This window comes from Hoplias malabaricus, chromosome 4 (genome assembly GCF_029633855.1).
Source record: "Hoplias malabaricus isolate fHopMal1 chromosome 4, fHopMal1.hap1, whole genome shotgun sequence".
Classification (NCBI taxonomy): Eukaryota; Metazoa; Chordata; class Actinopteri; order Characiformes; family Erythrinidae; genus Hoplias; species Hoplias malabaricus.
In genome coordinates this window covers 50269944-50296000 of record NC_089803.1, presented here as the reverse complement: position 1 = coordinate 50296000, position 26057 = coordinate 50269944, and the positions used below count along the sequence as shown (strand labels likewise).

The 26057-nt window shown below is 40.0% G+C and overlaps 1 protein-coding gene across 4 annotated transcripts in view; it reads right to left on the bottom strand.

Annotated features, from left to right (window-relative positions):
* Positions 1-26057, bottom strand: part of ccdc136b (coiled-coil domain containing 136b) — a 70409-nt gene that overhangs the window by 42215 nt on the left and 2137 nt on the right. For all 4 annotated transcript variants that reach the window (XM_066667993.1, XM_066667992.1, XM_066667991.1 and 1 more), the window contains one exon: positions 1777-2052. In XM_066667993.1, the coding sequence (XP_066524090.1) occupies positions 1777-2052 (276 nt within the window). The remainder of the gene's footprint in view (positions 1-1776; positions 2053-26057) is intronic.

Here is a 26057-nt window from a genome sequence, read left to right as displayed (position 1 = left end):
ATAGCCATTGTCACAGAGCTGTTTCTGTTATTTAAAAAAACAGGAAAGTCCAAAATACATACCCTTGTCATTGGAAGGTCTGGGGAAGATTTGGTGCTTCATATCAATGTCTTTGTTTACAACAATAAAATAAATTAACAAGCTATAAAAATAGTTTATCTTTTCAGTTGCTGACAGTGTATGTATGATCATGGAAAGCCTGTTATTTTCTGTTCATACAAAGCTACAAAACTGATGCACTGTGTTGAGATGACATTAAAGCAAATCGTTTACCAGAAACTAACAAGTTTTTAACATTCAACTTTTTAAACTTTTCTTAAACCAAGCACCTCAACATTTTATCAACCAAGTAATCTATTCCTGATAAAGGAACAGGGCATCACTGGGAACTAGATATTTATTACTGACTTACATTTGAGTAAGTCTGAGTGATATAAGTGTTAAGGTAAAAGGGTAAGAGGCTGTAACTAATTCACAGCCTCGGGTGTTCTGCCTGTAATGATCTACAGATTCTGCCTGTTTTCGTGTACAATTCGTGTACATCACAATTCTGTTTGAGGCTCCAGTTAAACACTGAGCTGCACCACAGTGGATGGTGGACCTACAGCACTGAAGCGGCATGAGTGTGTCCCAATTCAGCTCTCAACTCTCTGACCCCTTGAACACTTCAACCCTCCCCCCTTCTGCTCACCTTTCAACAATGTCATCAAAGTGAACATTGTAATGCTGGATTTAGGGCTTATGGCAAGAAATGGGATGGGGGAAACCTACAGAGAGCAAAATGACATTTTTGGTGATTTAGAAATCTCAACCAGACACTTAGGTTCCAAAAAGAGTACTTGTCCAGGAAAAAGGGGATGTTTGATCACTGCCAAATGGTTCAAATTTAGTTTACGAACTGGAATGTGAAATATGGCTGAACTAATAACAGACGGTGTAGTAGCCCCACCTTATTAACAGTTCCTACTCATGCATGTGCCTTTCTACATTAGAAGTCAGTCTGTCAGTCAGTCAGTCAGTAAACGAACATTTATGGAGAGAGATTAGTCTCAAAATATTTTACAGAAGCAGAAATGTTAATCCAATTAAACACAAGTCACAAATATGTTTCATTATTCACAAATGCATACATCCCACTCTGTGTCTCATGGTCTGCAGTTTGTACAAATACAGTTCAATTCATAAATATGTTTTTGGTTTCATAGATATATCATCATTTTAAAATAAATACATTTGTTTAAATTTACATTGCATATCTGTAAAATCGAAGTCTTAAATTTAAAATGTATTTGTAAATTTTTGAATCTGAGTTTGTGAATCGAGTCACTCACGTGTTTTCCGTGACATGCATTTGTTCATTTCCTCCCATGGGTTTTTGGATTTTGAGACTTTCCTTTTGCATGTCACCCGATCCAAATACAATTTCAGCCTGATCCACAAAATGTAGCCAGAAATGTACACAAATGTGTTTATTTTCGCATTAAATTGATTATCTGAACTTTACAGAACTCGAAAGACAGCATTTTATGCATGTGCTAATAAACAATCTGCCTGTAAAAATAAACTGACCCTAAAGAAATTAATAATTCATTACTGCTTAATGATTATTCAAAATGAACCTAACCTTGTAAGACAATGACCCTGTTTGTTTGTTTGTGTGTGTGTGTAAGCCTTGAACAGAGCAACATCTGGTTGCATAGAGCAGTGACAGCTGAGCATGTTGAATAGCAATTCCCATGAATGAAATCCCAAAACCATGACCACACATACAAATACCTTGCAGCTCATTGTAGCTCTCTTCATGGCGTTGAGACACCTCTCTGGCTTCCTCCAGTTCAAGGAGCAGCTGGACCACTTGTGTTCTGAGTTCCTCCGCCTCCTGCTCATCATCCAGCCCTGTCTCTCCATCTGTGTTCTCCTCCTCCATCTCCTTCTCCTCCTCCACACCCTTCTCTCCATTCCCCATCTCCTTCTCCTCTTTTTCATCATTCTCGTCCAGAGATTCTCGCTCTTTGGCTGTCAGCTGATTGCCTGGATGATCAGACATGTCATCTGTGAGAGAGATTATTTGGTTAAACATTATCACTAACATTCTGTGATGATTTGTTTATTTTGTGTTTTCATTCTTTTTAACCTAATCGTGTCTAGCTACACTTTATATATATTGGTACTAAAGGGGAAAATAAATAAATAAGTAAATAAATAAATAAAAATACTAATTGGTTTACACAGATTATGCTGAATTCAAATTTTGCATTTTTTAAAAAAAAAGAAAACAACAAAAATGGACATAAAGTGTTGTTCAGATAGTGACAATATTTTAAAATAAATGTGGGCAAATACACACACACACACACATATATATATATATATATATATATATATATATATATATACACACACACACACACACACATTGTGTAACATATTCTGAATATTTTGGAATAGTTTTACATTTTCTTAGGGTGCTTTCACACCTATAGTTCATTTGCTCTCTCCGACACAATTCACGAGATTGTATACTTGGAACGATATCCCCTTTGTTACGTTTGTTTTCACACAGTAATAAATCACAGCGCACCAAAATGCGTTACAACAAACCATATGGGAACGTTCTCTTCACTTATTGGACAGACCTGTATGGGCGACCAGCAAGAAAGTTTATACAGGAAGAAGCTCCTGGGTTGTGGAGTCATGCACAATGCACCTGGCTACGGAAGCCGTTTAACTCAAACTTGAGGAGTTCCCCTGATATTGTCAGATCAAGTACGGATCACATTCTCACCACAAACAAACTCGTCCAGAGTTTGTTTGAGACGGACCGAGACCACCTCCTCTCAAGGGACTTGGTGCGGTTGTTTTGTTTTGCATTCAAGTGCAATTACTGCATTCACACCTAAACAAACGAATCACACCAAAGGTGTAAACAAACCAGAGTCCGATTTAACTAGACTACAAAATGCAGGTGTGAAAACGCTCTTACATTTTAAAGCCGAGTGATTGCAGCACTGCACCCTGCTTACTTCAAAAGAATTTTCTCATATTCTTTTACTGTAGCAAATTTCTTAAAATATTAGAGATTTCCTGGAATAAAGAGTAATGGGTGGCATGATGGCACAGTAGGTAGTATCGCAGTCACACATCTCCAGGGACCTGAAGGTTGTGGGTTCTAGTACCGCTCCGGGAGACTGTCTGCCTATGTTTCCTCCCACAGTCCAAAAACACAGGTTGGTAGGTGGATTGGCGACATAAAAGTGTCCATAGGAGTGAGTGTGTGTGTGTGTGTGTGTGTTGTCCCTGTGAAGGACTGGCGCCCCCTCCAGGGTGTGTCCTTGCCTTGCACCCAATGATTCCAGGTAGCCTCTGGACCCACCACGACCTTAATTACTTGTACAAACTACAAGACTACTTATGCAGGTTTAAATTAAAGCTAATTTGTTCATTATTTGTTTGACCAGAGGAGGATGGGTGCTCCTTGTCTTGGTTCCTACCAAGGTGTCTTCCACCTGTCTGGCTTGCTCACATTTGGTGATTCATTTTGCTCATTTTAATTTTTGTGTAAAGCTGCATTTTGACACCAGCATATAAAAAGTGCTATAAAAATGAATGACTGCCTTCTCACATGAGACCTGTTCTTAATTTCATGACATTTTCTTTTTGCAGAAGCCTGTTAATTTCAGGGTCGTCTTTAGCATGGGATTTTCTCATAAAGATTTGTGATGACCTGTACATTGTTTTTTTTTTTACTGCCTGGTCAGTGTACTCTATCAAATCAAAGACTAGCATGGTCTCCTCCTGCTTATAGCTGTTGCAGATAGATTGCAATAACAGTTGTAAGATGTTCTTTTTTTTTTTAATTAAATTTCAGTGTCATTTATGAAACTGTTCTGTTTTTTGCAAGATTTTACTCAGTAAAATTCTTCCACAGATGTGCATGCTTTCATCTATTCCAACTGCACTGAAAGAGATCGCTCAGCATTACCCGTGCAGCCGGCGATGTGTCACTGGTGGGCATGCCCAACAACACGTAAGCAGGCATCGCCCCCCAAGTACAGCAACCAGTGTAAGAACATAGGCTTTATTTATTCACAAAATAATTAGGGAGGACTGCAGCTGCAATGCTGCAAGGCCCATGTCTGCAAGAAGCTCCAGAAAGCTCACCATCTCTGAAGGCATTGTCTTCACGCCACTCAAGGGACATGTAAGTCACTGGTTAAATTCTTTCATAGCTCAGGAGATTGGTGCTTTACTGGAATAAACTATAGCCTTTTTAGAATTTAGGGTAACTATCATAGAGAAATTCACTCATATTGATCTCCCTCATGCATCGCTGTAGTCCATTTCAATGTACAAATCCTTTCATTCATTATCTGTAACCGCTTATTCAGTTCAGGGTCGCAGTGGGTCCAGAGCGGGAATACACCTTCACAGGGCAACACACATTCACTCACACCTACGGACACTTTTGAGTCACCAATCCACCTACCAACGGGTGTTTTTGGACTGTGGGAGGAAACCAGAGCACCCAGAGGAAACCCACGCGGACACAGGGAGAACACACCAAACTCCTCACAGACAGTCACCCGGAGCGGGAATCGAACCCACAACCTTCAGGTCCCTGGAGCTGTGTGATTGCGACACTACCTGCTGCCTCAAATGTATAATCAATATTCGTTATTTGATATTACCTTTAATAAACCATTTGTATGATAAAACCAGTCCTTGGTTATTTGTTTGTGTGTGCACCTTTCTTGTACGGAATTATTAGTTTCTGGTTATATTCAATTTTGGAGCCAAGAACCTTCAGTGGGTCAATAAGCATAATAGTTAATTAATAATAATTAATTCTAGCTAATTCTGCTATATTATATGTAATGCCACTCAACACGATGGCCTACTTGTCCCACCTGAAACTGGACAGGTAAAGACACTAGATATTACTTAATGGCTCCCAACATCCCATGGGGCTTTACAAAATTAATTTAATAATTAATTAATAATTAAATATCCCTGACTCCGCTACATAAACAACAAAACATACTGTATACTTGAACTCGAAACAAGTCCAGACGCAGTAAGGGACGTTTTAAGAAAGGAACAAATCTTCAGTAGGAACCAAATTGAAAGTGACTGCTTTCTGATTGGTTCAAGTTCAAGTTCAAGAAGTTTATTGTCATTTCAGCAGTATACAGTGTTTACAGTACACAGTGAAACGAAACAGCGTTCCTCCAGGACCAAGGTGCTACATAAGACAATACACAACATTAAAGAGCAACTAGTGCAAAGCTAGTGGATACATAAAACAGTGCACACATATTAAAGTGCAAAACACATGGCTAAAAAAAAACATACAAAACAATATACATACAACACAACATGATAATATAAGATCATACAAAAACCATAAGTACGGGGGGTGGGGGGGCTGAGGGAGAGAGACACTGCAATTTAAAGTGTATTTGTGCTGTAAACGGTAACTGGATGTAACCATGACGTAAACAGTATATGTGTAAACAGTACACTCATTTTCAGTCTATCAAACCAGTGTTTTGTGAAATTGTGTGTGTGTGTGTGTGTGTGTGTGTGTGTGTGTGTGTGCGCGCGCTTCTTCAGTCCAGTCTCCATGTTCAGGAGTCTGATAGCATGTGGGAAGAAGCTAACGAATGCTCGATACCTTTTTCCAGACGGCAGTAGATTGAAAAGTGTGTGTGAAGGGTGTGTGTGATCTCCCACAATGTTGAGTGCTTTGCGGGTGCTGTGAGTGGTGTAAATGTCTGTGATGGAGGGAAGAGACACACCGATAATCTTCTCAGCTGTCCTCACGATCCGCTGGAGGGACTTGCAGTTCCCAAACTGGACAGTGATGCAGCTGGTCATGATGCTCTCGATGACTCCTCTATAAAAAGTGGTGAGGATTGGAGGTGGGAGATGAATCTTCTTCAGCCTTCGCAGAAAATAGAGGCACTCCTGGGCTTTCTCTCTGATGTTACTGGCATTAGTGGACCAGGTGAGATCTTCCGTTGATGAACACCAAGGAATTTGGTGTTCTTGACAATCTCCACAGCAGAGTTCTCAATGTTCAGCGGCGAGTGCTCATCCCTTGTTTTCCTGGAGTCTACAACCATCTCTTTGGTTTCTCCACGTTCAGAGACAGGTTGTTGACTTCACACCAGTCAGTTAGCCGCTGCACCTCCTCTCTGTATACTGACTCGTCGTTCTAACTGATGAGACCCACCATAGTCGTGTCATCAGCGAACTTGATAATATGATTTGAGCTGTGCATCGCTGCACAGTCATGGGTCAGCAGTGTGAACTGCAGTGGACTGAGCACACAAACTTGGGGGGCTCCAGTGTTCAGTGTGATGGTGCTGGAGGTGTTCCTACCGATCTGGACTGACTGAGGTCTCCCAGTCAGGAATTCCAGGATCCAGTTGCAGAGAGAAGTGTTAAGGCCCAGTATATTCAGCTTCACGATCAGGTGCTGAGAAATGATTGTGTGGAATGCTGAGCTGAATCTATGAACAGCATTCGGGCGTATGTGTCTTTTTTGTCCAGGTGGGTGAGTGCCAGGTGGAGCGTGGTGGATATGGCATCGTCCGTTGAACGGTTAGGAAGATACGCGAACTGTAGAGGGTCCAGTGTGGGGGGAAGTGGGGACTTGATGTGCCTCATGACGAGCCTCTCGAAGCACTTTGTGATGACAGGAGTGAGTGCAACGGGACGATAGTCATTGAGGCAGGACACAGAAGATTTCTTGGGCACAGGGATGATAGTGGTGTTCATGAAGCATGTTGGAACAACGGCGCTGCTCAGAAAGATGTTGAAGATATCAGGGAAGACATCAGCAAGCTGGTCTGCACATTCTCTGAGCACTCTCCCAGGAATGTTGTCTGGTCCAGCAGCTTTCCGCGGGTCGACTCTGCATAGAGTTTTCCTCACGTTGGCTGCAATAAAAGACAGCACCTGGTCGCTGGGAGAAGGGGTGGACTTTCTCGCCGTTACGTTGTTCTGTGCCTCAAACCGCGCGTAGAAATGGTTCAGCACGTCTGGTAGGAAAGCATCTCCGTCACAAGCAGGTAGTGTAGTCTTGTAGCTGGTGATGCTCTGGATGCCCTGCCACATGCACGAGTGTCTCTATTGCTCTGGAAGTGGCTATGGATGACCTGACTGTGTGCACGCTTTGCCTCTCTGATAGCTCAGGAGAGTTTGGCCCTCGCTGTTCTCAGGGCCGCCTTATCACCTGATTTGAAAGCGACATCTCTAGCCTTCAGCAGCGCACGCACCACTGCATTCATCCACGGCTTCTGGTTGGAGCGGATGGTGATGGTCTTGGAGATGGTCACATCATCGATGCACTTCTCTATGTAGCTGGTCACTGATGATGTGTACTCCTCCAGGTTGATTGTGTTGCTTTAAGTTGCAGCCTCTCTAAAAATGTCCCAGTCAGTGCACTCAAAACAGTCCTGAAGAGTAGAGATTGCTTCTGATGGCCAGATTTTCACCTCTTTCAGGACAGGTTTCGATCGCCTGATGATGGGTCTGTATGCAGGAATTAGCATAACAGACATGTGATCTGAGTGTCCGAGGTGGGGGCGGGGCTCTTCCCTGAACGCGCCTGGAACGCTTGTGTAAACAAGATCCAGCGTGTTCGCTCCTCTCTTAGCAAAGTTCACATACTGGTGGAATTTAGCGAACACTTTCTTGAGATTTGCATGATTAAAATATCCAGCAACAATAAACAGTCCATCCGGGTGTGTGTTTTGGAAGTCACTTATGGCTTCGTATAATTCCTACAGCACTTGATTTGTATTTGCATCGGGAGGAATGTAAACTCCGATAATATAAACAGTGGTGAATTCTCGAGGTAAATAAAAAGGTCTACATCTCACAGCCACAATCTCCACTAACGATGAACAATAAGCAGAGACCAGCACAGAGTTCTTACACCATTCAGTGTTGATATAGACACATAATCCACCACCGCGAGTTTTACCGCATAGCGCTGGGTCTCTGTCGGTTCGAAATGCCGCTAGCCCATCTAGCTGAATGGCGGCGTCGGGAATACTGTCGCTAAGCCATGTCTCCATAAAAACAAAAACCCAGCAGTCTCTGTATTCTCGCCATGTAGTTCGCTGAAGTTTGATATATTCCAGTTTATTATCCAGCGAGCAGACATTGGAGAGAAAGAGAGAAGGGATAGCCAGCCGACTCGGGTTAGCTCTTAACCTAGCATGGATCCCCCCTCGCTTGCCACGCTTCTGTTTCCTCTCACACCTCTTGCGTCGTATCCTTCCTCGGCCACCGGCATCAGGAAATGTCAAGGCTTCAGGGCCTGGCCTCCGTAGCAAGCGGAGGTTCCGCAGCGTCTCCTGGAGGTCATTGCTGATACTGTATATTTCCTATTTGCGATATTGAAGCAGTGTCTGGCGGTGATATATGCGTACTTCAGGTGTTCCTGCGTCCATATATTATAAATAAAAATGAAAAGGTTTTTGAACAAAAAAAAGGCCGCTTGGTTCCAAAGCGGCAGCTGCACGCGTATTCACGCGCGCCACCAGCCTCGTGTCACTGCTCATTTGCATAAAGTTGAGGAGAGCTTAACTTCATTAACCTCACTCACTATCGAAGGCCACTGGGCTCTAAATATGTTAACAAATGCACGTTAAGAAGTTACTAACATTTTGCGTATTAACATAAAATTTAATCAAGATAACGTAACCACACACATTTTTTAAGGTCTCCGCCAAGGGGGCATATTTACATATAAATAATAGGACTTTCATCACACATTACAGCCGACATTGAAACATAAGGCCTCAATGAATGAAGCCCCTACATCCATCCATCCATTATCTGTAACCGCTTATCCAATTTAGGGTCGCGGGGGGTCCAGAGCCTACCCGGAATCATCGGGCACAAGGCGGGAATACACCCTGGAGGGGACGCCAGTCCTTCACAGGGCAACACAGACACACACACATTCACTCACACACTCACACCTACGGACACTTTCGAGTCGCCAATCCACCTGCAACGTGTGTTTTTTTTTTTTTGGACTGTGGGAGGAAACCGGAGCACCCGGAGGAAACCCACGCGGACACGGGGAGAACACACCAACTCCTCACAGACAGTCACCCGGAGCTGGAATCGAACCCACAACCTCCAGGCCCCTGGAGCTGTGTGACTGCGACACTACCTGCTGCGCCACCGTGCCACCACATTTTATCTTAATTATTCATAATATTGTGAGCTAAGAGTTGACCTCTGCAAATATGTAGAATGTGCGCAAATTTATTCATTTTTTTATTATTATTTATTTATATCAACTTTAATATATACATTAAAAACCTGAGACATTAAACCAATATTGAACATAGAATTGAATTGAATTCAAAATGGCACTTTTTTCTTGCAGTGAGGGGATTATACACCGCATAACACTAAATAACACAAGCCCCACTTGTGGACATAAGGCCCTCATACCACCCTCATGGAGTCTGTTTCTGACAGTTTGTGCAGAAACATGGATATGTGTGGCCTGCTGGAGGTCATTGTGCAGGGCTGTGGCACTGCTCCTCCTTTTCCTCCTTGCACAAATGTAGGCCGAAACGTTTTACTTAAGAGCACAGTGTGTGTGTGTGAATTGAGCGTTCTGAGCAGTGTAGATTGTAAAGCGTCCTTGGGTATCTAGAAAGGCGCTATATAAGTGTAACGATAACTAGGCAATATCTTGTAACATGTGTAAGTGTCTCATGAATATGGGAAGCCAAACGTTGCGCATTGTCAGCTTTTTTCATAATCACTTATTCACATGCTTATTCATATTATAGTTCACTGAATGGCTATAAGGTGTGAAGAGGCGTTAACACATCATATTTTGCCATCTGTACACGTACATAAGTTACATCTGGACACATAATATTTTTACGTGTACAGACGTTAGAATATAAGATGATTTTGGCCCTAAATGCATGCCATACAAACATGGACAACTTGGGGTGCAATTCTCAGAGCATCTGTAGTAGTGTAGAGTATGCAACAGGCAAAACAAAACAGCAGAAAGTATGCAACCTTGCAAAGATCACGAATGTGCTCTCAGTTCATCACTCCTAATTGTTAAAGATTCAGGCTTTTGAATTTTGTCACAACAATGAAAATGTACAATACTATACACGAGAAAATGACTGAAAGAAGTATATACATTAAAAAGTTTTCTTCAGTTGATTTGATTTGATCTGAAAAGTGAAACGCTTTAAAGCCTAGCTGAGCAGAGCCAGATCCATGCAGTGGAAAAGCACCATTCGTTCAGGGGAAGGGCAATTTGTCACTGCTCTGTATCTCACTCTCATCACATCTATGTCAAAAGTAGACTGTGCAAAACACCAGAGGCGTCAGATCCATGTCAAATATCATGGGCGAATAGAACCATTATGTGTGAGGAAAAAAAAAAATCACAGCTCACAAGGAAAAAACACTTAATTTCTTTTCTGTTTTCAAACCAAGTGGATAATAAGGAAAATTATAACTGTACGTGTCCTGCAAATCGGGTAGTAACGTCTTTTTTTTTGGTTGCATTCTGGTCGCAATGTCAAATACCCTAATTACAACCACTTTACAACATTAAAAACTTGTGCGCGATTTTGGTTGTGAACGTGATGTCAACATAACGTTGAAATTTGACTTGAATTTGTAGATACTGAATTTTGTTTGGGCTTGCAACAAACATTTTGCTAAAAGTTTTGCTATAGCATATTCCTAAACATTTCATGCCTTTGCCATCACATTTTTTAGTTTTTTTTCCATTCATATTAAACGTAAAACGCCACAGCTGCGGGGTAAAATAAGTTAGAGATCAGCATTTCACAAGGCTGTTCAAATCAAAACACTGGTGAATTCTAAACAGTTAATTTTACTCCAGACACTGTTCAAACTTGTAGTACTCATATACTTAATTTTGTCTCTTCTGTTTCTCAAGGTGAGTGTCACGGTGGGTCCAGAGCCCACCCAGAACAACTGGGATCTTTCACGGGTTGACACACACTCACACATTCGGACAATCATGAGAAGCCAATCCACCTACCAATATGTGTTTTTTAACCTGGAGCACCCGGTGGAAACCCAAATGGACACCCAGAGAACACACTAAACTACTTTTTGAATTTTGAATGATAGGCCATTACTCTTGGTTAGTCAGAGGTGTAGAAAATTTTGTCAGAGGAGGCAGAAAAAAAAGTTCATCAATGGACCAGCGTACACTCAAGGAATGGTAACACTAAACAGTTGTAGAGTCATTCCTGGTTTATGCTGTAAACAGTGGTTGATTTCAAAGTAGTTAAATTGCATGTTACCACATTTTATTTCTTTGAATGGACTGAACTATTTTATGTATTTAATGTATTCAATTGTTATTACTTAAGTAAATGGTTTACATTGAAAGAAGAATACAAAATTATGTAGTTCTGCTTCAAGAGTAAGAGTTTGAAAGGTATTCTGAAATATTTTCACATATCATTGAATACTGATCTGCGTTACAGAAAGTTCTGTCTCTAAATTCTGAAATTGATAGCAGATTTATTGTTTTTATTTTTATTTTTTTGCAATAAAAATGGACATACTTTTCTGTGGAGAAACATTATGTATGTCTGGTTATGTTTCTTTAAATAGTGAGAGATCATCACAAAGTACCAAAATAACTACGGCACAAAACATCTCCACTGACTTCAGCAAAATAGGGTATAGCCCCCCCCCCACACACACACACACACACACACCACACACACACCACACACACACACACAATACAGGTGCTCAGAACATGTCTGAGGAAAACATACAACAAACTCCCATCCTTCCAGGACATTTACTAGTCGTGACACCTGATAAAGTCTCAAATTCACAGCAGACTGCAATCACCCTGAGTACACAACTTGTTGACCAGGCTACCATTTGGTAGGCTGTATAGAAGCATCTGTACTACTACAGAATATGTTGCTTTTTTTTTTCCTCAAATTTCTGATTCTCAAATTATTTGCACTGATAATCAGTAAATCAGTGTAGACTACAATGAAACCTCAAATTCGTTTATTTACTTATTGTAATGTAATGACATTTACAGTATCTTTTAGACTGATAAGACACTTTACTTCTAGACAACTTGGCTAAAGGCAAGACATGACCAGTCTATAGAGCACCTATCATACACAAGGACCATTCAAAGTGCTTTACAGAGTGAAAAGAAAAACAGTTAATATGTAGTTAAATTAAGAGATCAGAGATAAGGCATTTAACCCTATTAAAATTGCAATAAAAACACAATAAAAGAAAATACATGATTAAAATTATTCAAACAATTAAAATTCTACAATAAAGGAAAAAAAACACGCAAATACTGTTACAGAATTAAAAGTGAAGAGTTTTTTCAAATTGAGATGTAGCTGCTCCATATATGCCGAACCATACTGGACTCAGTGGCTCCATTAAGAACTAAACAGCCCAAAGTTAAACCTGAGCCCTGGTTCAATGACCGAGCGAGTGCAGCAAAGCAGAAGTGTCGCAGAGCTGAACGCCGATGGAAAAAGGATAAGCTGCAGGTTTCATTTCAAATGTTAAAAGACTGCTGGCGTTCTTACCAGAGCACCATCAAAGAGGTTAAGAGAGAACACTTGTCAAATATTATTATGGCAAATTGTCATAAGCCACGTGTGTTATTTAAAACCATCGACTCTGTTCTTAAGGCCCCTCAGCCTTTCTGTTTGGAAGCATCTCCTGACATTTGTAATGACTTTCTGCACTTTTTTATTGATAAGATTGTTACTTCAAGAGCTCTTATCACAGCTCCTGCTATTGACCCCTCTGACTCTGCCCCTTGCTTGGCTGTGTTTGATAGGTTTGAGTCGGTGACTCTGTCGCACTTGGAGGATGTGGTGGGCCATTTAAAGCCATCAGGTTCTCCTTGTGATGTTTTACCTCCTCACTTTCTAAAAGAGATTTTTCATACTATAGGGCAGCAGGTTCTGGCCATTATTAACAGCAGCCTGTCTTCTGGTGTTGTTCCTGTGAGTTTTAAACATGCTGTAGTACAACCTCTGATCAAGAAACCTGGCCTCGACCATACAGTGGGAACATATAAGAGGGAACATATAACTCCCATTCTGGCCTCTCTCCACTGGTTGCCTGTGCATTTTAGAGTACATTTTAAGATTCTCTTATTTGTTTTTAAATCTTTAAATGGACTCGCCCCACCTTACCTCACTGAGCTGCTACACCCCCACGTCTCTGCTCGGTGCCTCAGGTCAGCTGATCAGCTGCTCCTGGAGGTGCCGAGGTCGAAACGTAAGCTCAGAGGAGATAGAGTCTTTTCAATTGCTGCGACAAAACTGTGGAATAGCCTCCCATTACAAATTAGGCAGGCTTCTTCATTTTCGATTTTTAAAACTTATCTTAAAACCCATTTTTATTCCTTGGCTTTCAACCCAGCATGAGACCTTTGTTTTGTTTTATTAGTTTTGTTTTTATTTAAGTTTTCCTTATTGGTTATTTTATTTTGTTTTATATACATCTTTTGTACAGCACTTTGTTTCAGCTGTTTGTGTTTTTTAAAGTGCTCTATAAATAAAGTTGAGTTGAGCTGGGTCTAATCTGCATGAGGCTCAGAACCAGCACCAGTTTTACTCAGCATTAGCCTCTGAATGACTAAGATCAAGTGTGCGATTGCCTAGACTCAGATATTCAGAAAAAAAATACTTTGTATATTTACATTGTGAGCCGGATTAATGTGAGTAGGTGGAAATGAAAATAAACAAACAATATGTACAAAATAAACTGTGTAAACCGATGTTGGCAAAAGTCAACTAAAAAACAGATCTTTCATAAAGAAGCCACTGCATTTTTTTCAAACCATGTCCTCCAGTGAATGGTGATTCAAAAATGTTAAATACAACTTACAGAAATCCAAACACAAATAAAGAGACTGGTATATTGAATAGGGATTTTCATAATTGTGGCTGATCAAACATCTGCCCCAATTCTAGTTTGAGGTATCAGTTGATACTATCTTCCGATATATCTCACCTAACTCAAATCCAACTGAGAATATGCAAATACCCTAAAATGCCTCAAATAATAACCAACACAATTATTTATTGTTACACTTATATAGAGCCTATCCAGATACACAATGACTCTTTTACAATCAGCACTGCACAGAATACCATTCCATTCAACACTCAATTAACAAACACACTGGGAAGAGCTGGCAGCCAAACGAACATAGCATACTTCTGACCAGGAACAGAAGTTTAGAAGTTTATGTGATGGTGTATGTATATCATAGTCATGTAGCTATGTACAAATCTTGGGACATTATGGATGCCATAGTAATTAATAGCTCACATGCATTCAGGGAGGCATTTATGAGGGAAAGTTACAAGCAGTGTAACACAATGAGAAGCAGAAGAGGTCTGCAATTTTAAAAAACAAAGCAAAAAACTATCACGAAAAGGCCAGAGGCAGAATAGTGCATATTTTTGTGCAATTATATGTGTAAAAGATAGAGAGAGAGAGGGAGGATATCAAATTCTGGTGCAGTGAGAAGCGGCATGAATTATTCACATCAGCTCTAGTATAGCCAGGCTTTAAAGCAGCAGTGAAACAGGAATGAGAGAGAGAGAGAGAGAGAGAGAGAGAAAACAGAAATAGATGCACCAAGAGGCTGGTTAGAAAGATGTGGTTAGCGATCCTTAATCAGGATGTTATGGCACTGTCCCTTTCTCTTTCTCTAACTCTTGTTCTGTTTGTGCAGACTTGATGACATTCAAACCGTGTCTGAAAGACACTGCATGTTACCATAGTTACAGCCCCTGTCCATTCCCCTGAAGCTTCCTGTGCTAATGAGTGCTTGCCTCTAAAAACACAGACACAGTGACTTTAATGCAAAACACTAAATAATACTTTTGTACAAAACAATAATATAGCACAGTGTATGTATGTATGTGAGTGACTTAAAAGCCAGAAACATCAGGTGCTTTACATCTAACAAATCACTCTTGATTTCCCTGTCCACCTGACCAGCAATTTCAAAGTCAACTTACAATTTACCAACTGCTGGACAATATTAGGAGGGGAAAGAAGGATTCGGTGGAAATTATATTAACATTTTAGTAAGATAAGCCAAATTTTCAATGGAAACAAACAATGGAGTCTGCAATGACACTGAAAGTAAACACTTGTTTGAAATATTTCAATCTGAAACAAACAGAGCCATGTGCTAAATGAGCACATGGTGGGGAAAACAGACACAGGATGTGAAACACACCAACATTCTCGTCCTCATCAATCTCACTGCTGCATTCAACACTATTAACCACACTTCTTTTTTCCCTCCTTGAATCCTCCCTCAACATCACTGGTATTGCCCTTTCCTGGCTTCTCACACACCGGAAACGTCATCATAGTCTTCATTTTCATTGTTAAAGTGCAAAAGACATAAAACATAATATAATGCACAACATTAATGTGTATGCACTGTTTTATGTTTGCACAAGCTTTGCACTAGTTGCACTTTAAAGTGCAAAAGAGATGGCTAAGAAAATACAAAACAATATCCATACAATACAATACAATACATTGGGGGCTGTGGCTGTGGATGATCTGACCATGTGCACGTGTTCTTATGCACTTTGGTTTTCCCTGGGTTTTAATGTATGTAAAGCAACTTTGAGTATCTTGAAAAATGCTATATATATAAAATGTATTATTATTAGTATAATAAAATTGCTGTCACGCCCTTGTCCTGTCATGTCTGTTTTCCCCGCCATGTGCTCTTGCACATGGCTCTGTTTGTTATTGTTCATGTCTCCACCCTAGTCCCGCCTTTGTTCCTCCTCCTCATCAGTGTCCCTGTCAGTGTCTCATTTGTAATCCTGCCCCCTCGTTATCAGTCTCAGGTGTCCTTGTGTGTATTTAAGTTCCCTTGTCTCGCTTCCTCTGGTTGGACATTCCACCTTCTGTTTGTTTCCACTGTTGCCACCAAGTCTGTCTGTCTCTGCTGTTTCACCATCGTCATGTTCCATCATTGTTGTGTTACTCCCAAGTCTGTCTGTCTCTGCTGTTCTTTGTTTCGTTTCCTCCGTAGTCGTTTGTCTTTGCTGTTTCTCGTTTTTGTTTGTTTCCATGTTTGACTATCTGTCTCCTCTGTTCCTTGCTTAGTTTTTGCCCAAGTCTGTCTGTCTTTGTTTTGTTATATTTTGTTTTAATAAAAGTGTGTTATTAGCAAGTGTGTCCGCTTCCTGTCAGTCTGCCCCCTCGACCCTGACAATTGCATTATAATATTTATGACCTCGGTAATACTTAGTTAGACATAATGGATTTAAACATAAACATAACACTCTGCTTGAACTCTTCAATAAAATTTACCCAGTTGTGTCCATGTTGGTTGTTGACAACCAATAAGCTCCACCTAACAAAACTACAACACATGACAGCTTTTCTGTGAGTGTCAGTTAAGCACATGAGTTCTCCAAGGCAAGTGAAGTCTGCCACCACTTGAAATGCTTCTAACACAGTGTGCCTACACAGGTTAATACCTGGGGGAGAATGCTTGATTTTCTATGCTAAGGAGCAGATGTCTGCAGTGGCAAACCTTGTGCTGGATTATAGAGATGGGCAGTGAGACCAGTTGTGCTCTCTTGGGCTCTTGATAAGCAAAGTCCCGTCAAATTGTGCAGTCTAGCAAACGTAGAAAGAGAATCAGAATGTGTCTGGGTCTGCCAAGATGTCTCTCTGATGTAGGCCTCTTTGGCAGGGCAAAGCTCCAGTTGCCCCTACATTCCATCAGACTGGTATACAAGCAGAAGAAGGTGTGGCTAGTTATGGAATTTAGGGAATCCACTGACTAACTTGTGAGAGCTGCAGATGCCCAGGTAAGAACAGGGAGGAAATGGAAAGCTCAGGAGGAGGTGGGTTTGGCAGTTGGCAGACTTCAGCACCAGGAGTGTAGAATGGCCATGAAGGTCATGGCTGGGGACAGGCCCCCCTGCTTCTGGTCCAAGGTATTGAGAGAGAAGTGGTAGGCCATGGTGGTAGCTGAGGTAATGACAAACGGATATGAGAGACTTAACATCAAAGCGGTATCCCAGGGCCAGCAGGGTAGTTGGCTGTCATGGGAAGGCTTAATTGACAGACCGCTGTCATGGGCTGACTTCTGGAAGATACTACATGTCAAGCTCAGTTTTCTCATAAAAGCAGTTTATAACTACCTCCCTTGTCCTTCAACCTATGTTTGGGCGCAGAAGAGTCCTGCCTCCTGTGTACAACATCAATTCCAATGAAGTTGGGACGTTGTGTAAAACATAAATAAAAAACATAATACAATGATTTGCAAATCCTTTTCAACCTATATTCAATTGAATACACTACAAACACAAGAATGTTGAAATGGATAGACATTATTGTTTATTTGCAATATTCACTTATTTCGAATTTGAGGCCTGCAACACGTTCCAAAAAAGTTGACAGGGGGATGTTTACCACTGTGTTACATCACCTTTTCTTTTAACAACACTCAGTAAGTGTTTGGGAACTGAGGACACTAATTGTTGAAGCTTGGTAGGGGGAATTTTTTCTTTCCCATTTTTGCTTGATGTAAAACTTCAGTTACTCAGCAATCCAGGGTCTCTGTTGTCATATTTTGCGCTTCATAATGCGCCACACATTTTCAATGGGAGACAAGACTCTTTTACTATGAAGCCACACTGTAGTAACACATGAAGAATGTGGCTTGGCATTGTCTTGCTGAAATAAACAGGGACATCCCTGAAAAAATTGCTTGGATGGCAGTGTATGTTGCTCCAAACCTTTATTTACCTTTCAGCATTAATGGTGCCTTCACAGATATGCAAGTTATCCATGCCATGGGCACTAACACACCCCCATACCATGCTGGCTTTTGAAATTTGAACTGATAACAATCTGGACAGTCCTTTTCCTCTTTGGCTCAGAGGTTACTGTGTCCATGATTTCCAAAAACAATTTGAAATGTGGACTCTGATGATCTCGGGCCAGAGAAGCCAGCAACATTTCTGGGTGTTGTTGATATATGCCTTTCACATTGCACGGTAGAGTTTTAACTTGCAGTAGATGGAGCGACGAACTGTGTTCAATGACAATGGTTTTCTGAAGTGTTCCTGAGCACATGTGGTAATATCCATTACAGAATGATATCTGTTTTTAATGCAGTGCCACCTGAGGGATCAAAGGTCACAGGCATTCAATGTTGATTTTTGGCCTTGCCGCTTACTTGCAGAGAATTCTCCAGATTCTCTGAATCTTTTGATGATATTATGGACTGTAGATTATGAAATCCCTAAATTCCTTGCAGTGTACATTGAGAAACATTGTTCTTAAACCATTAGACGATTTACTCACACAGTTGTTCAGAAAATGGTGAACCTCGCCCCATCCTTGCTTGTGAACAACTGAGCCCTTTGGGGATGCTCCCTTTATACCCAATCATGACACTCACTTGTTTCCAATTAACCTGTTCACCTGTGGAATGTTCCAAACAGGTGTTTTTTTTAGCATCCCTCCACTCTCCCAGTTTTTTGTTATCCCTGTCCCAACACTTTTTGAGTGAATATTTAAAAAAAAAAAATAAAGTTTATCCATTTGAACACTTAATATCTTGTCTTTGTAGTGTATTAAACTGAATATAGGTTGGAAAAGATTTGCAAATCAGCATCTGTTTTTATTTATGTTTTACACAACGTCCCAACTTCACTGGAATTGGGATTGTAAAATCACCAATGCAAGCCTCCAACATATCCTGACTGCCTGCAAGACAGCGCTGTTACAGGGGCGCTACAGGTGGAGGCATGATTTGGCGCTGAGGATGCTGGCTGAAATAGTGGAGACAAGCAAAGAGCAGGCCCTCTGCCCTGTCCATACAGTCTATCCAATTTGTACTCACCAGTATAATGTATGTACATTTCTTCTATTTGCATTAAAGCTTGCTGTATTTGCTTTTGCTACTGCTTCCTAAAGATGAACTGAACTATAAGTTGCTGTCCTATAACATTCTAAACAGCAGCCACCCTGTGGAGAGTGTGTTATGAAGTAGTAGATGAAGGAAGGTCCACAGGAAGAAAAAGAGAAAAACAAAAGAATTATGTTAAAGGAACGTTGGAAAAGCCCAGCTGATTCAGTGATAAAATATCCCAAACATGCAACAAGACCTAAAAGAAACATGGGTAACAGTAAATTACAGCCCACTAATTACTGGGTAAGTACAGAGTAAGTACCTTTTAAGTAAGCCTTAAGATAAAATAAGTACTAAGTAAGTAAAGGGTATGATACTAGAAATATGTATTTTTTACTGGTATCTTACAAAATCTTACAAATAAGGCATACTGTATGTACAGAGTAAGTACCTATTAAGTAAGGTGTAGAATAAAAAAGTACTGAGTTTGTAAAGGGTAATTTGGGGTTTTCATTAGTTGTCAGTTAAAATCATCAAATTAAGAGAAATAAACACTTTAAATATTCCAGTCTGTGTGTAATGAATGAGTATAATATACAAGTTTCACATTTTGAATGGAATTAGTGAAATGAATCAACTTTTTCATTATATCCTAATTTTATGACCAGCACCTGTAAATGGAGCCCACAAAAGTAAGAATCTTAGAGACTTTTTGGTCAGAGAATACAGAGAAACAATGGCCTGTAACAATACTCTAACTGCATTGGAGTATTAAAACTACATAATAACGCACTTTACTCATTTTGTAGAAAGTACATATATTTATTGCTTTTTTAGTAGACAAAAATAAAGGCACTGGCAAAACAGTGGGTGGAGTGGCACAATAAGTGGTGTTATTTAAAAACTAAGAGCACAAATTTAGCTTGGAACACATTTCGACTTTAACATATGCTTGCACCTCTGCCTTCCCTTATCTCAAACAAAAGTGCAACAGTATCTTTTCCTGACTTAAACTGGAAGGAATGGGGTATTTCATAGGTCATTTTAATGTTACGGCTGGTCAGGGATATTTTTAAATGCTGTAGAAACAAGGATGTGTTAATTCTCTTGAACCTTACAAAAATCCACTTGTACCAGCACAACACACACTAACATAACATCACCTTGTCAGTGTTACTACCGTGCTGAGAAAGATTCACCTCTGTAAAAAATATCAGTACCAGTATTCAGTACAGTATTCAAACCAGTTTTGCCTTCTCCAAGATGGGGAGACCATTTGTCCTATTCCGCATATGAATAAAGCAGGAAGGGCCATGACAGCTCACTGTGACCAAAGGAAGTAATCAACATTAAAAGAATTTTATTGATTGACAATCAATGGCCATCACAGACAAAGGGATCTAGTCTGGACATGAAGGTGATAGAACTCAGTACACATTATGTTCCTCACAGGTGACGGGGTTTAATGTGTATTGGGATTCCCGGGAGGAGCTAAGATGGCAGGCAGTGTTTTGAATCTATATAAATGTTGTACATCATTGTATCTTGCTACTGCTTGCTGTAATAAAGGTTTCCATGTTTCATCAATTTTTGAGAGACGTCCCATTTTTCCTACATCTCCCAGGGCATTCCTGCTCTGTGGTGCTTCTGTAGGGGTCCTGACCATTGAAGAACAGGGTGAAATGGGACTAATAACATATGCAGATGATCTACAATGTGTAATTGCAGAACTACAAAAGTGCTTCTATATTGTAAGTGGAGCTAATAAAATGGACAATGAATGTAGATACAATGTAGATGATCTTAATGATCGTTCATATATTATAAGGGTAGTGCAGAAAAACAATTGCAACATCTGCATTTACCATTAACAGTTTAGATGTCAGAAAAACAAAGAAAACTTGAGACAGATTCACGATTACCACTTTGTTACACACAATTTCTTTTTAACTCCACTTTTAAATAATTTGGTTACTGAGGATTCTAATTTTCCAAATGTTATTTTTTGCCCATTCTTGTCTGAAGCTTTCATCTGCCCATTGTGAGTGAGTGTCAGACATATTCATTGTCTATTTTATTAGCTCCACTGACCATACTGTGGTGTAGTTCCTACAATTACAGACTGTAGTCCTCCTGTTTTTCTACATACTTTGTGAAATGAATCAACTTTTTCATTATATTCTAATTTTATGACCAGCACCTGTAAATGGAGCCCACAAAAGTAAGAATCTTAGAGACTTTTTGGTCAGAGAATACAGAGAAACAATGGCCTCTAACAATACTTAATATATTACATTGTGTTAACATATAATGTTTTATATTGCACCGTAATTAATCTCTCTCAAACGTAATCAGCTCACTCTAGGCTATCCTGAAACAATATGCTCATGTGAGAGATTCATGTAAAAAGCATGATCTTGGATGAAATCTTGGATAGTCATTCAACAGGAATTCTCCTTAAAGGACCAATCTGCAGGATATTTAGTGTACTTAGTCATAAAATGTCCAGGGTGTGTGATCATAGATTAGTCAAAGGAAATAGTCAAAGCTAAAACACTGCTGCCTCTCACAGCATTGCTAAAGCAGTATATTCTCTTTGAGAAGTGCCCAGTCCGGCGAGGAGCTCCTATGATCCCGCCCTGTCACCTTCTGTCCAATCATTTTACAGTCCACTGTGTGGCCAAGTCTACAAACTGCCTCGCAGCCATGAAATGACCAAGTGAACATAGTTAATGTTATATTTGACCAGACACAAAAAGCCCCACTGCCCTTTTAAAAATCTCCATGACCAGAGATGGAGGAAAATGAGAGGAAATATTAGCCTTGTGATTGGAAATTGGAGGCATTTTACAAGCAGCAACATTACAGAACAGAGCCAGAGCTGAATAATTTCCTTCTGAACAGGTAACAGCAAATAATTTCTGAAAAAAATATAGAAGTACAGACACCTATGAATTAATAAAAAGGAGCAAACTCCATAGATTGTGTGCTTTAAATAAAGAAAGTGAGGCATAGAGACGTTTGAAAGGTACCAGGACTTTGTTTTGTGTGTTTTATACGAAGAAAATGAATAACATGATTGAAATGTGTAAATACCATTGTTTGTTTCAAAGAAATTGATGCAGATTTATGTCTGTTTCTCCATGGTGTCTGTGTGTTTTAAACAAATTAAGGAGTAAGAATTGTGTTTGAAAAGCCTCGCATATTCACTTATTTAAGGTGGAACGGAGAAATCAAGCTTGGTAGTACACAGCAAATATAAGCATTTTACTAGTAGGTAGATGTTTTAGTGACATGATGTACACTTGGTCGTGTGAATTAAATAGATAAAATGGGAAATAAGAAGTGTTTCAAAATGAGTTTTATTTATAAATCATAGTGCTAGCTTTAGCTTCTCATAGATCTATTCAATAAGAAGCTAGCCAGAGTATAAAGCAAATAAGACTCTTAATTTTCCATTTAAGGTGGAACTAAATGCTTGAATATGAAAATTGTGATTAATTGTGGTAAAATATTCCAATTGGTTTGTGTCATTTAAATACACAAAATGGAATAACAGTTGCTCCAAAAAGTTTCAAAAGCTAAAGCGCTAGCTTCAGCTCTTAAGGTGGAACAGAGAATTAAAAAAGCTGGCTGATACCATTAGGACTTGTAAATGCACACATGTAAGGTAGAGCGAAATGTTTGACTATGAAAATTGTGGCTAAGATCTGCCTAATAAACGACATATATAGTGTAAGGGAAAATCGATAAGTAACACAAGCTTTGTCTAGTCTAAATATTTCAGGTGGATTTAGACAGTAAAAGATTGTAAATGCAGGGAAATTGCAGCCGCATGTTCACTTTTTTGCATAGATAGATGTTTTAGTGAAATGATGAACACTTTTCTGTGTAAATATGTTGATTATGGCACATTGTGGCAAGAGATTACCTTCCTCAATCCCTGAGGACCAATCAGGCCTTCAAGGTGTGGGTCCTGAGGCTCTGTTTTAAACCAGTGGTGCTGAAACTTTCATTCAGTCATTACTTTTCAATCAGTCTTAGGCAGACAAGAGTCAAACAGTCTTAGACTGTCATGAAATCCAGTTAGTCATGCAGTTTTGCAAGAAAACGAGAAGTCAGTCTTATGAGTCCATGGAGTTAGTCATGAAGAAAAGAGGGTGAATCTGCTTCCAGTCAAGAGAGAGCCACAAAAGTTATATTTTCATTACTATTAACAAAATTAGAAAGAGGAGAATTAGAATTAGAGGAGCTCCAGAAAACCCGGCGTCTTTGAAGTCCTCTGCATCGTCTCCGCTGCACTCCAGGGATATGTAAGGTCATGTAGTTCACTTCTTTCATAGCTCAGGAGATTGATGCTGAATGCTTTGCTGGGATAAAATATAGTCTTTTTAGAATTTAGAATAGTTATCATAGTGAAATTTCCTCATATATTAATCTCCCTGTTCCCTAATGTATCACTGTAGTCTATTTAATTATATGGATGTATAATCAATATTGATTGTTTGATATTCTATTTAGGGAAGCATGGTGGCACATAATGTAGTGTCGCAGTCACATAGCTCCGGGGACCTGAAGATTGTGGGTTCAAGTCCTGCTCCGGGTGACTGTCTGTGAGGAGTTTGGTGTGTTTCTTCCAGGTACTCCGGTTTCCTCCCATGAGCCGAAAACACACGTTGGTAGGTGGTTTGGCAACTCAAGTGTGTGTGTGTGTCGCCCTGTAAAGGACTGGCTGTACCTCCAGAGTGTGCGCCCAGTGATTCTGAGTAGGCTTCAGACCCACTGCAACCACATTCATTGTCTGCAACCACGGTTGAATAAATGAAATGAATAATGAATGAATGAATGAATGAATAAATGAAAGAATTTACATTTAATAAACCAGTTGTGTTCATAAAACAAATCCTTGGTCATTTATTTGTGTGTGCACCTTTCTTATATAGAATTCTTACTTTCTGGTCAGATTAATTTTCGGAGTCAAGAACCCTTCAGTGGATCAATAAGCATAATAATTAATAATAGTTAATTCTAGCTAATCCTACTATATTCTAAGTAATGACGCCATACATGATGGCCTCTTTGTCCAAGCTAAAATTGGACAAGTAAAGACACCACATATTATTTTATGTCTCCCAACCGTTGGGCTTAACAACATGAATTAAATAATTAATCATTAATTAAATAATAATTAATTATAACTGACTCCATGACAACAGGAATTTTGTTAGAAAAGAACAGGGATTTAATGTTGGTACAGAAAGGGCCCATCCTCAAACTGTTTCCACAAGGTTGGTAGTATGAATTTGTCCAATTTGGTATGGGGAAGCGTTAGAATTTCCTTTCACTGGAAGGGACCGAGCACAAACTTCATCAAACTTTACACAGCACAATGCGTTCATTGTCCATCAGATTGCCAGACATTCATTCATTCATTGTGACCCCTTATCCAGTTCAGGGTCGCAGTTGGTCTGGAGCCTACTCGGAATCCACAAGGCAGGAACACACCCTGGAGTGGGTGCCAGTCCTTCACAGGGTGATTCACAATACAGGGTGGGCCATTTATATGGATACACCTTAATAAAATGGGAATGGTTGGTGATATTAACTTCCTATTTGTGGCACATTAGTACAAACCGGATTCCAAAAAAGTTGGGACACTAAACAAATTGTGAATAAAAACTGAATGCAATGATGTGGAGATGGTAAATGTCAATATTTTATTCGTAATCGAACATAGATGACAGATCAAAAGTTTAATCTGAGTAAATGTAACATTTTAAAGGAAAAATATGTTGATTCAAAATTTCACAGTGTCAACAAATCCCCAAAAAGTTGGGACAAGTAGCAATAAGTGGCTGGAAAAAGGAAATTGAGCATATAATGAACAGCTGGAAGACCAATTATCACTAATTAGGTCAATTGACAACATGATTGGGTATAAAAAGAGCTTCTCAGAGTGTCAGTGTCTCTCTGAAGCCAAGATGGTAAGAGGATCACCAATTCCACCATTGTTGCACAGAAAGATAGTGCAGCAATACCAGAATGGTGTTACCCAGCGTAAAATAGCAAAGACTTTTAAGTAACTCTACTGGATGCTCGTGATCTCCAGGCCCTTAAACGTCACTGCACCTCAAACAGGAACGCCACTGTCAAGGAAATAACAGAATGGGCTCAGGAATACTTCCAGAAAGCATTGTCAGTGAACACAATCCACCGTGCCATCCGCCGTTACCAGCTGAATCTCTACAGTGCAAAGAGGAAGCCATTTTTAAGCAAGCTCCACAAGCTCAGACATTTGCACTGGGCCAGGGGTCTTTTAAAATGGAGTGTGGCAAAATGGACGACTGTTCTGTGGTCAGATGAGTCACGATTTGAAGTTCTTTATGGAACACTGGGACGCCATGTAACTGAACTAAACTTGAGAAATTGGTCTCCTCTGTCCCCAGACATCTGTTGAGTGTTGTAAGAAGAAGGGGGGATCCCACACAGTGGTAAAAAATGGCCTTGTCCCAACTTTTTTGGGATTTGTTGATGCCATGAAATATTGAAACAACATATTTTCCCTTAAAATGATACATTCTCTCAGTTTAAACTTTTGATCTGTGATTTGTGTTCTATTCTGAATAAAATATCAGATGTTGGCACCTCCACATCATTGCATTCAGTTTTTATTCACAATTTGTTTAGTGTCCCAATGTTTTTGGAATCCGGTTTGTATATGTAACTTTTCACGATGGGTGGTGACCATGGATACACAAAATTGCTACATGATGATGCGTTTCCCTCTTAATCCACTTAAGCTGGCACGTTCCCTGAGTTTTTCCAGCGAGATGGTGCACCACCACATTATGGGTGTCAGATCAGAGCATTCCTAGATGAACAGTCTCCTGGAAAGTGGATTGGTCGTCGTGGGCCAGTTGAATGGCCTCCAAGGTCTCCCGATCTGACCCCCTTAGACTTTTATCTTGAACACATTTTATAAGTGGTCAGAAACTTGTAAATAACTCATGTGTCACAAGACCTTGAGCTTGATCTTCCCATTGAAAAAACAAAAGTTGGATCCAAAATGGCCACCATGGTCACC